Source organism: Grampus griseus (assembly GCF_964374135.1).
Source record: "Grampus griseus genome assembly, chromosome: 20".
Classification (NCBI taxonomy): Eukaryota; Metazoa; Chordata; class Mammalia; order Artiodactyla; family Delphinidae; genus Grampus; species Grampus griseus.
Genome location: NC_139014.1, coordinates 48,435,203 through 48,447,616, shown reverse-complemented (window position 1 = coordinate 48,447,616; position 12,414 = coordinate 48,435,203). Strand labels below are relative to the sequence as shown.

The 12,414-nt window shown below is 38.7% G+C and overlaps 1 protein-coding gene across 1 annotated transcript in view; it reads left to right on the top strand.

Annotated features, from left to right (window-relative positions):
• Nucleotides 1–12,414, top strand: part of KIAA0753 — a 55,618-nt gene that overhangs the window by 5,229 nt on the left and 37,975 nt on the right. The window contains exons 2-6 of the mRNA XM_082678851.1: nt 2,123–2,747; nt 4,746–4,852; nt 6,924–6,986; nt 7,390–7,605; nt 9,515–9,725. Coding sequence (XP_082534977.1) covers nt 2,123–2,747; nt 4,746–4,852; nt 6,924–6,986; nt 7,390–7,605; nt 9,515–9,725 — 1,222 coding nt within the window. The remainder of the gene's footprint in view (nt 1–2,122; nt 2,748–4,745; nt 4,853–6,923; nt 6,987–7,389; nt 7,606–9,514; nt 9,726–12,414) is intronic.

Genomic DNA, 12,414 nt, shown 5'->3' with positions numbered 1-12,414 from the left:
ACACAGGCTTCTCATTGCAGTGGCTTCTCTTGTTGGGGAGCACGGGCTCTAGGCACGTGGGCTTCAGTAGTTGTGGCACACGGACTCAGTAGTTGTGGCTTGAGGGCTCTAGAGCACAGGCTCAGTAGTTGTGGCACACAGGCCTAGTTGCTCTGCGACATGTGGTATCTTCCTGGACCAGCGCTCGGACTCGTGTCCCCTGCAATGGCAGGCGGATTCTTAACCACTGCGCCACCAAGGAAATCCAGGATATAGCACAGTTTGAGACATGCTTCTACATAGGCATTTAGGTCAATTCCAATACTTGGCAGTTACAGTAGAGCAGTGAGTAACCCTGTGCATCTGTATTGTTGGGGGTGTATCTTCAGGATAAATTCCTGGAAGTGAGACTGCTGGGTCAAAAGGCAAACACATGTGTGGTTTTGTTTGCTGTTGCCGGAGTCCCGTCTCTGAGGGTTGTGCTCTCACCAGCATCCTGTGAGAAGGCCTGTTTTCCCAGTCTTGCCAACAGCATGTGTTGGTATATCTCTTAATTTTTGCTGATCTGTTGCTGTCTCAGTGTAGTTTTAATTTGTGTTTTTATGAACTTGACGAACTTTTCATATATTTAAGGGCCGTGTTTCTTTTTTTGTTGTTGTTAGTTGTCTGTTATGTGTTTTCACCATTTTCTACTGAGTTTTGGTCTTTTTTCATCTCAATTTACAAATATTTTTCTTCCAGTTTTTCAGTTCTTTGACTTTGTTTATGGTGTTTTTAAACCATAAAAAACAGAAATTGTTTTAAATTTTTTTATTTTAATGTAGTAAAAATTATCACTCTTTTATTGCATATGGATTTTGAGTCACAGTTAGAAAAGCCTTTCCCTACACCCAGGTTAAAGAGGAATTCATTCTTTCATTTTTTTTTTTCTAGTACTTATATGAAATCCCCTAGGTATTTTAGGTTATTTTTACTTTGGGGGAAGATTTCTCCAATAAGGCCATAAGTTCCAAGTATTGTTCCTCATTCTGTGCACCTTTCAGATGGTAATTATTTTTTTTCTCTCTCATCTCTACTTTTTTTCCCTAAAATACTTTCCTGAAGTTTTATCACACTGGGTTAGTTTAAAATAACTCTTTATACACATGATTGTATAAACACATGTTCTTGTGTGTGCTGTGAGAGTTGGGGAGGCCGTCTCAAGAATAAGGCATCACAGCACAGGCTGCACTGGGTTTGCATGCACGGATTCTCCTAGTGCTATTTACCTGCCATGGACAGGTCCAAAGCCACAGAATTGTTTGCTCCCTTTGACCTAGTAATTGCAGAACAGATCATTTATCCTAAGGAAATAATTTAAAAAGAGAAAAAAACTAAATGCATGGGACTATTAATTGAAGTAATATTTCTATTAGTGGAAAAGCTGAAACAATCTAACTGTTTAATAATAAGGTTATAGTTAGGTTAAGCATGAAAAGGCCATTCATTGGATTTTGGAAAGTGCAACTGTGAAAAATAATGAAAACTGTGGGAGTATGGAAACATGCCTATGTTTGTTAAGTGAAAAACAAAACCTGTGTCTATCATGATTATAACTAACAAACACTTAAACTTGCATAAGAAGGTGAAGTGGACTGTTTAGAGCAAGATGCACTTAGGTGTAGGATAAGAGATGTGGTCTAACCACCAGATGAAAAATCTCAGGAAGAGTATTGTCAGTGGCTTAGGTTCTGTGTGGTGCATCTGTGGAGCAATTTTCAGGAATACTCATAATGAATTGTACTGATCACTTGCTGGAAACTGACATTTTGATACAGGGCAGAAGTCCATCACTGGGGAGTTGAGGAACTTACTGGGTCTGTTTGAAGCTTTCTGAGTTGACTTTGTGAGGAGGATTCTAGTATGCTGCTAGTAAACCAGAAGTATAATACTGGGGACTGGGTGATGGTAGGATAGAACCAGGGGTGTGTGGTTAACTCAAGGGTGTGTGAGAGTAGCTGATTCTATCAGTACAACAGGAAAATACCTCTTAGCACTAATAATTGTGTGGGTGAAATGTTAGAAACTTGATTATAGACATATACTAACTATGCAATATGTTCTTTTTCTAATGTGTGCTTGCTTTTATTTTTTTTTTTTGAAGAACCAGCTGCAGTTTAATAGGAATGTTCCTACACATTCAAGCAACTTGGCAATCCAATATTCTTGCCCACATGGAATTAGAATTGAAAAACTAAAGCACTCATACAATGAGTCATACCATTGTAGAGATTCAGGTTTTAGAGACGGTCCTGACCTGGGCAGTTCTGTTTCATTTTCTGTCATATCAGAAGAGAGACTTAGCTATGCCGTCCATCTAGCCAAAAGAGATGTAAAACGAAGACAACTTGAAGAACATATAAAAGAACACCATCTCAGAAGTCAGCCCCAAATCCTTCAGAAATGTGGACAGTCTAACCATAAAATATCTGACCATAGAGTGGAAAGGAAGGAATCAAAGAGTCGGGAAGTCTGTCACGGCAGCAACCAGCCATCCAAAGTAGAAATTTCCAGCTCAGGTGCCAAGGTATACCTGTACACATCTCATCCAGGACAGTCAGACCTCACCATGCCAAACTCGCCACCCACTCGTGATCCAGGACTTCAGCCACATGCCAGGATAGGTGACCACAAAAGCCTATGTGGACACAAAAGCCTGCTGGAAGTTCAGCGACTCCAGAAAGAATTGAGCAGTTGTATCCATAAAATTGAAGAATTAACTAAAAAAGGTGAGAAAAATTGGACTCTTGACTTCGAAAAGATGCTATGAGAGGGTATAGTCCAAATACATTCTTCAGGATCCCCGCCCCCTGTCACATTCCATTCTCTCCTGTCACTAGAGTGAGCACTCATGACAAGACAGGTGGACTTTGAGTTTGACCAGTGTCTTTTTTTCTGACAAGTTTGTTCTGCCCTAGCCCCTCTTTCCAGCAGAGGCACCTGAAAGAGCCCCTTTTCCTTAGGCTGTTCTTGGTAAGTCGACTGACTGAGGGCCCTGCCTAGTAATTGCGGTACCTGTTGTCTGAAGCTTAGGTCTTCTAGCACCTGAGTGCAAATTATCCTGTAATGTTTTGCTTCTGTATCCAGAAGTCCTTCTGGAAAAATTAATTTGTTCAGAAAAGAGCATAATACCTGTATATTATAGCTAAAACCAGTTCTAACTTAGGCAGTGGTTAGATGAGTACACAGCAGTGATGGGGGGTTATGGATATACGTATAAAATATCTGACCACAGGGTAGAAAGGAAGGTGTGTAATCCTCATATACTGTTCTCTACAGTTTTTCAGTGTTCCCTATGCCCTTGCATTTCCCTGGGGAGTAGAAGAGTGATTGCACATGGAAAATTTGGGGTTACCATAGCTAAGAAGTAGGGGGATCAAGCCCAGCTTTCAGACTGCAAGGAATAGGGAGTTAACATCAAAAGGAGCTACTGTGCTAAGATAACACATAGTCTATAATGATCTTTTGCACTATAAAGTCAAGTAATGTATGCATATGTGTGCGTATGCATGTTACGTAAGGAATTTAAGGTGCCTTACAAAAACATTGAATAAAATAGAACGAAATATGTAAATGAGGATATTTTGGCACAGGAAAAAATAAGGAAAGGAAAAATAAGATTTATTAGGAACGGGTTACAGATTTGTTTCTGAGCTTCCTCACAGCTCACCAGGAAAATGTGATCAATTGCAGAATTTACAAAGAAAAAAACAGTTGTATGAGGAAAAAAATTATACCACATATTGAGGCTGGAAAAAATTTCTCTGGTGGGTCTTCATAAAGAGAATGTTGTGTAATATGAACAATTTGAAAACATTCCTACATCAGAATAGCAGCAGTGTTGTGGCTTGTTTCTCCTAACATCGCTCAGTGGCGGTCTGTGGCATGACCCCACAGTATAGTTTGGTAGAAACCATGATACCAGGGGAGCAAAGCCACGAGGCCCGCTGCTCTGGTGATGGGGCCTCATACAGGGGACCTTTAGAGCTGAGCTGCTCAGGCAGTCTTCCAGAAACAGTTTCTTTGAATGAATCTTTTGAAAATGTGGAGCAGCAGTGTGTACGAGGGTGTGCTTCCTGACAAATAAATGAAGACTTTGGACATGCAAATAATTTTAGCCCTTGGTGTCTTAATATGTTGGAGAAAGGACTTCTCATCTGGGTTCAAGATAAGAGAATGCAAAAGAAATCTTGCTAAACATAAAAATAGGTCAATAAATGGTTTTTTTAAAAAATAGAAAGCACGTGACTTCCCTGGTGGTCCAGTGGTTAAGACCCTGCACTTCCACTGCAGGGGGCATGGGTTCCATCCCTGGTCGGGGAACTAAGATCTTGCATGCCACGTGACGCGACCAAGAAATTTAATTAAAAAAAAAATAGAAAGCATTATAGATTTGGGTTCAATAGAAAGAATTTAAAAATAGTAAGAGATGCATAACTGTGGTATAGGCTGTCCAGTGGGATTTGGTTCAGGGAATTCCTGCCTGGAGGGGAGTTTGATCTAGTTAGTCTTCATGTCTCTTCCATCTCTGAGTCAGGACACAGGCCCACTTGCTGGTTCCTAGTTTTATGGCTGAGGAAAACTGAAATTTTTGGTTATGACAGCTTCATTTTTTTTCTTAATAAAACTAGAGATTGTCAACCTCATTATCTCTTTGAGTAATTGAAGTTTTTATAAGTTTTTAATGTGTGGTTTATAATCCACTCTTGGGGGAAAAATATTTTCAGATCGCATGGAAGAAGCTTTGGATCCAGATGAAGAGCGGAGAATCCGTGTCAGGAGGAAGGAGCAGGCCGTCCGTTCTGCCCGAATGCTCTACGTCCTCCAGCAGCAGGTGAGGAGGCTCAGGGACCGGGGACCTTCTCAGGGAATTCCTGTTTTCCTTTTGTCTCAGGAATATCAGCACCAGGTATCCTACATGAATTCTGATGTGTTTGTGAGGCCGAATTTCCTGAACACGTGGACAAATAATTCTGCTTCTCGTCCTCAGCCTTTATGTGTGTTTGTGTATTATGTGTATATGGCCAAACTCTTTATTTTATTTTTATCTTTTTAAAAAATTTTTATAATTTATTTTTGGCTGCCTTGGGTCTTTGTTGCTGCTCACAGGCTTACTCTAGTTGCTGCGAGCAGGGGCTACTCTTTGTTGCGGTGCACGGGCTTCTCATTGCGATGCCTTCTCTCTTTTTTTTTTATAAATTTATTTGTTTTATTTATTTACTTTTTAAAAATTTTTGGCTGTGTTGGGTCTTCGTTGCTGTGCATGGGCTTTCTTTAGTCGTCGTGAGTGCAGTCTCACCACGTGGTGAGTCTTCATTGTGGTGCGTGGGCTTCTCATTGCAGTGGCTTCTCTTCTTGCAGAGTGCCGGCTCTAGGCACACGGGCTTCACTAGTTGTGGTGCGCGGGCTCAATAGTTTTGGCTTGTGGGCTCTAGAGTGCAGGTTCAGTAGTTGTGGCGCATGGGCTTAGTTGCTCCAAGGCATGTGGGATCTTCCCGGACCAGGGATCAAACCCGTGTCCCCTGCAATGGCAGGCGGATTCTTAACCACCATGCCACCAGGGAAGTCCCTGGCCAAACTCTTTAAATACTGGGGGAGTTTTTGTTTTTGTTTTTTTCTTTACTTTTTGGGGTCATAGACTCTTGAGAATCTACTAAGAGCTATGTGTCCTTTCCCCAGAAAAAAATGCTTATACAGCCCATATTTTTGCAGATAAATTTAAGTGGATCAGTTACCCTGAAACCTGTGGTCCCCAGTAATGCACCTTATAGTCTTAGAGGATAGGGACCTTGTTAGTTTCCCATCTGTCTCATGTTTATTGTGTATTAGAAGCTTAGTAGATAGTAAATAGTTTAATTGTCTTTACTAAATAGTAAAGAGTGAAGAATGTGTTAAGTGTCTTTCAGGACACATGGAGTGGCCGATAAGCAGGCATTTACATTTTTTACATTGTGGATAGAATTTTTAAATGTTTGTTTTAACTTTATCGCCTTACTCATTAGTAAGCCTTGAACTCATTTCTGGCCACTTAGCTCACGTGTTAGCCTTATTGCTGAACCCGAAACTGGACTGTTTCATTTAAAAGATAATGCCTGAGTTAGATTTTGTTTTGTATTCTTGTTGGGTTCATTTTGTTTTTTACTCTGCGCTGCTGCCGTAAAGATTGTTCTGAATCATGAATCAGAGCTGTGCTTGAAAGGTTTGATTGGCTCGCCGTTACTTAGAGGGTGGAAGCTGAATTCTTTAGCCACAGCACTGAAGACATCCTGATCTGGCCCTCCTACCTTTCCAGAGTCACCTTCACCTTCACTCCTTCACGTTAAATTCCTCTTACATTGGGGACCAAGGGATGGAAGGTGAACCCTGTGCTCTAGTCACCATCTCGAACTGGAAACCAATAGCTACTTTGGGGGTGAATGAATGAAGAGCCTTGTTTCATTTTCAAGTGACTTGAATTAATAAGAGTTATATTTGGGACTTCCCTGGTGGCGCAGTGCTTAAGAATCCGTCTGCCAATGCAGGGGACACGGGTTCGAGCCCTGGTCCAGGAAGATCCCACATGCCGTGGAGCAACTAGGCCCGTGCACCACAACTACTGAGCCTGCGCTCTAGAGCACGCGAGCCACAACTACTGAACCCCTTGGACCTAGAGCCCGTGATCCACAACAAGAGAAGCCACTGCAATGAGAAGCCCACGCACCGCAACGCAGAGTAGCCCCTGCTCGCCACAGCTAGAGAAAGCACGCAGCAACGAAGACCCAGCGCAGCCAAAAAATAAATAAATAAATTTATAAAAAATAATAATAATAATGGTTATATTTGGACAAGAGAAAGTGTATCCTTTTCTACAGAAAAGATCAGTGGAAAGGTACGAAGTTTTCATTTCTCCCCCCTTTACAAAACAGGTTAAAGAAATCCAGGAAGAATTGGATAAATTGAGTCCACATAAAATTAAACATACTAAGAAGGTATGATGCAATTTAATTATGATTAATACTACTTATAAACTACATTTCCAGTATTTTGTTAGTATTATGTGTGGGTTCTCTGCACTAATATTATTTTCAGTGCTTGTAGAAACCTATTAGGGAGTGAGCATCTTACATATTCTGAATATGGGCTCATCTTCCAAGAAACAGGTTCTGAAAATAGATTTTTGTTGTTGCTCCTGGTATAAGAAACTGAGCATGAAAGGGAAAAGACTTTTTCATTAGAAAACCTTTAAGCTTTACAATTCCCTTTACTATGAAAAAGTTTTTACAGTAGAAGTTGTTCTTACATAGAAGATTGGCTATAAATGTTCGTAAGGGTTGGGTTAACGTTTAGAAGTTGTGAGTATTGAAATAACTCTCGCATCTCATTTATTGCCAGTCATGGGCAGTGTCCAGGCTGGCAGCTGCCCATCGAGGAGCCATTCGGGCCTTACAGATGTTTGTTACTCAGTTTACTGACCGGGTGGAGCACGCAGTTCCTATTTGGTGCAAGGAATTGGGCAGTCTCATCCGCCAGCTTTCACTCTGTTCTGCCAAGCTGGAGGCCAATTCTTCTGTCCCTGATGTGGTGATAGATATCCTGCAACAAACTGAGGTATGAAATTGACTCCGATTTTTGTTTAAAGTGCATTGTTTCTAAGCAGGGAAGTAATGTTTACCATTGCCTAATTTCATTGAGATTTGTGGAGAATACAAGACAAAGCTGGTACCTAGTAAATTCAAGCTTTGCAGAGGGCAGAAGAAGCACTTCATTTTAATTTTGTTTTTACAATCTAGTCTATATTGTATTTCATTGCTTTGAGAATTGGTGACTTGAGTCTAGAACACATAACAACTCTTAACCAGGTCCATTAATTAAACAGAATGTTCCATACCGTGACCAAAAGAACTTATTAGCATACAAAAGGAAAACAGTAACGCACTGTTTAGATTAGTGCTTAGATTAGAATATCAGTGTGCAATCTAGATAGATTTTTGAAAAAAAGAAACACAAAAATATATGGAAGCAGAGTCTAAAGTCTTGTGCTATGGCTAGAGACTTCTGGAAATCACAACCGGTATGTACTAGTCAGGAATGGATAGTGTTTTTAGTTTTATTGATGACAAAGACAGCAAAAACACTGTGTCCTTAAATCTTTATAGTTCTTTGAAGTTTGTGGAGTGCTGTCATTTCATCCTTACTGCGTTGCTGTGATTTGCAATAGGTTTTATTACTTTTATTTTACAGATTAAAAAAAAAGGTCAGAGACATGACACAGTTACTTCTCTCGATAGCTGGAAATCCAATGCCTGTTTTCTGACTCCCATGCCACTGTTATTTCCACTGCGCCACACATTTTCATCCACAAATAGAAGGATGGCCTTTCTGTTAGTGTGACACAGTAAGCTGTTGGCTGTAGAGGAAGGATGCTGTAGTGGGAAGAGTTAGAGACTAAGTGACAGACCAGTTCTACCATTAACTAGCCCTTGATGATCTTTAAGTCCCCTTCTGCCTTTACAGTTTCATTATCCAGCAAATATGTTTGTGATTTACGTTGGTTACATTCGTGTGTATAGAACTTACTATCAGGAATGTTATTGTCAAATGGAGACCTTTAGGTAGCATATCAAGTTATGTGGTGCTTTTTAAACTTATCCATAAGAAATATTTATTGGCCAGATGATTTCATTTAGAGGACGTATCTTGCTAATCCTAGAAAGGATCTCAAGAGATATAGTCCCTTTCCCAAATTTTGAGCAGAAGTGCCTTAACATAATGTTTCTTAAATATAATGTTTGTCTCCTCTACATTTGAAAATATTCAGTAGCACAAGAAATTTATTCTTTCTTGTTGATGTCTACGGCACCAACCCATAGCTTATTATTTTCTTATTGCCTTACTGTCATCTGAACTAAATGTCCCTGGCTGTGTTCAGTTGTCCTTAACTTGTACTGACTGGAGGGAGACTGGGCCCTTGCTGCCTGGTGACAAGTGGGTACTTGTTAGAGGACATACCTCTCTTAGAAGGGGTAGAGGGGCACAGATCTCCCCCGTTGTGGTAGATGAGTGACCAGAGCCACTGGGCATGGTAGGTTTCCTTTAGTTTATGAAGATGTGCATTAAATACAGTCTGTGTGCCCACTTAAAGGATAATTTAAGTTTATGAGGTTTTCATTGAGAATTAAAATGCTTATATAGCATATAGGATTATATTCTGAAGACTGTGGTTAGTTTTTAAAATAGGAATCCTTAATTTTAGAATTTGGATGCCGTTAAGAGTGTTCATATTCTTTATTTTTTTGCTATTGGCTTTAGTGAGCTAAACATGTAAAAGAACATGCAGAATTCTTTTATTAATTGGATTCCTAAATAACCAAGTTTTAAAATTAAGTGATGTTTCATTAACAATTAGAGATAGCCATTTAATAATGAGTTTCTCTGGAGTTCCCATTTTCAGTTTTATAATTGAGAAGTCAGACTTTTGTGAGATAAACTAAGAGAATGATTAACTGTTTCATGGCAGGCTTTGGAATCCCTCCTGGAAAAGACACTGTCACCAAAAAAGGCAAAGAAATGTTTCAGTGAAATTCAGAGCAGATTTCCTATTGGTAGCCAAAGGGCCTTAGAGAGATGGCGAAGTACATCACCAAAGAGTGAGAGGAGGCCCTTTGTAGCAAAGGAGGTATTTCCACAGGAAACAAGAGGACCTTCAGTGGCAAAGAAGCTTCTTGCTGGTATGTGTCCTAAAGTGTTTATTACAAGATACTTTATTCTTTGAAATTGTCTGGACTGTAACAGTTGCTCCCCTGGGTCAGGATTTAAAGCCTAGTCCACAGTAGGTGCACTTGAACTAGGATAAAGGAATAGCAGCCAAAATGCTTCCTTAGGCTGGAGGCCGGAGTATTTTTCCTTAGAGGAGGATGGAGAAAGTAAAATTCCCTTTTCCTGCACCATAGCATTTGGGCTAACCAAAGTAAATCCCTGCAGAGCTGAAAGTTAGAACCCTGCTTTTTTTTTTTAAGTTTCTTTATTTACATTTTAACGATAGACATATACATATCTACACAAACACACGTTTGGTTGATACATATGATCTTTTTTTACGTAGGTAATAAATTCTCGTTATTCCAATAAGCAGAGTTGCAAGCTTATGTGGTGTGCACATTTAAACAGATACTGCCAGCTTGCCCTTGAAAATGGGCATGCAATTATGTTTTGTTTAGCAGTGACCATCAATATGTATTTCCCCATATCCTTGCCAAGTACTTTATATAATGAAATATAAAAAATTTCCAGTCTCTTGGTGGAAAATGGTACCTTACTGTTTTATATTGTGTTTCCCTGATTCCTAGTCAGGAAGGTTTTTCTTTCATGTGTTCCTTAGCCTTGTTTATTTCCTCTTCTGTGATTTATCTGTTCATATCCTTTGCCATCTCCCTGCTGGGTTCTGTCTTTTGCTTATGGGTATATAGAAGTTCTTTATATATTTTGGATCTTAATCCTTTTCTGGTTTACATGTATTGTAAATATTTTCTCTTAGACACTTACTTTTGAATTTTGTTTATGATATCTTTTCTGGCACAGAAGATTTTATTTTTATTATTTATTTTATTTACTTTTTTCAGCTGTGCCACGAGGCTTGCGGGATCTTACTTCTCTGACCAGGGCTTGACCCGGGACCCTGGCAGTGAAAGCACCAAGTCCTAACCTAACTGGACTGCCAGGGAATTCCCAGAAATTTTTAATTTTGTAGGCAAAATCATCATTCTTTCCTACATATTTTAATATTTTAAGAGGTAGTTCTTTCCTCTTTGTTGTTGTGCTTTTCAAAATTTTGCTGATGGTGATTGCTTATCTTCAGAGGAATTTAGAATGAGCTTGTCAAGTTCCATGAAAAGTGCTGTTGGGAGTTCGATTGGTATTACATTGAGTTCATAAATTAATTAGGAGAGGAATGACATCTTTACAATATGATCTATCAATTTATTCATGCCCCTTTTCCATCCCTTCAGTGGAATTTTATAACTTTCTGCATATGATAATCCCTGACGTAGGAATATATAGGAATTCCTAAATTTCTTGTTAGGTTGATTTCCAGTTTTTATTGCTATTGTGAATGGAATCTGTTTTTAAAATTCATTTTGAAATTGGTTATTGCTACTTATAGGAGAGCTGTTGGATTTGTACATTGCTCTTTTATCGGACACCTTGCCGAAATCTTTAATTTGTTATGGTACTGTATTTCATTGGTTCTAAGGTTTACATTTGAACATTTCTGAAATTGGGATGCATTCTTAAATTGATGATATCTTACAATTACTTGACGATATTTTAAAATTTCGTATTGGTACATAAAATAATGACACGTCTTATACATAAAATAATGACACGTCTTATACATAAAATAATGACACGTCTTATACATAAAATAATGACACGTCTTATACATAAAATAATGACACGTCTTATACATAAAATAATGACACGTCTTATACATAAAATAATGACACGTCTTATACATAAAATAATGACACGTCTTATACATAAAATAATGACACGTCTTATACATAAAATAATGACACGTCTTATACATAAAATAATGACGCGTCTTATACTTGATACTTCAGATTTGATGAAATATGAGGTTTTGTTAACTTTTATGTATTTTTCCAGATAGATGAGCTCACTTAAGTTTTGCCTCTCTCTTTGCAATTTTTATACCTCTCTTTTTTCCTCTTTCTGCTTTATTGAATGGATTTTAATTCAGGGTAATATTGAATAATAGCTGTAATGGTGGACATCAACTCCCTGTGCGTGCCCCCCCCCTTACCAGTTTAAAGGGAATGCTTTTTCATATGTGATGCTGACTATTGATTTTTGGCAAATCTGCATATGAAAGTTAAGGAAATTTTCTTCTGTTCCTGTTTTGCTAAGAGATTTTCTTTTCCTCTTTTTTTTTCCTTCTTAAACTGACATATATACATTGATAGTATTTTAAAATAGTTTTAAGATTTTAATATTGAACTTTTTAATATGCCATTTATATCAGAGTGTGGATGAATCCAGTAAACTAGTTTTCCTTCTTTTAATTGAAGTGGAATGTACAGATAGAAAAGTGCACTATAAATTTACAGCTCAGTTATCAGAAAACAAACATTTGTGTATGACCACCACCCAAGTCAAGAAATGGAACATCACAAGCACTAAGAAATCCCCCTAGACTCTCCTCTTCCAACCTCCTTCCCCTGCTTCTTCCCCTCTATTAACTATCACTGTGATTTTTAATGCTGTACTTTGGTTTTGCCTGATTTGGAACTTTATAAAAAGTAGAATCACACAATTGGTATTTTCTTGTGACTGGCTTCGTCCACTTAACACTTTGTGAGATTCATCTGTTCTGTTTGTGTAGCTGTGATTTGTTTA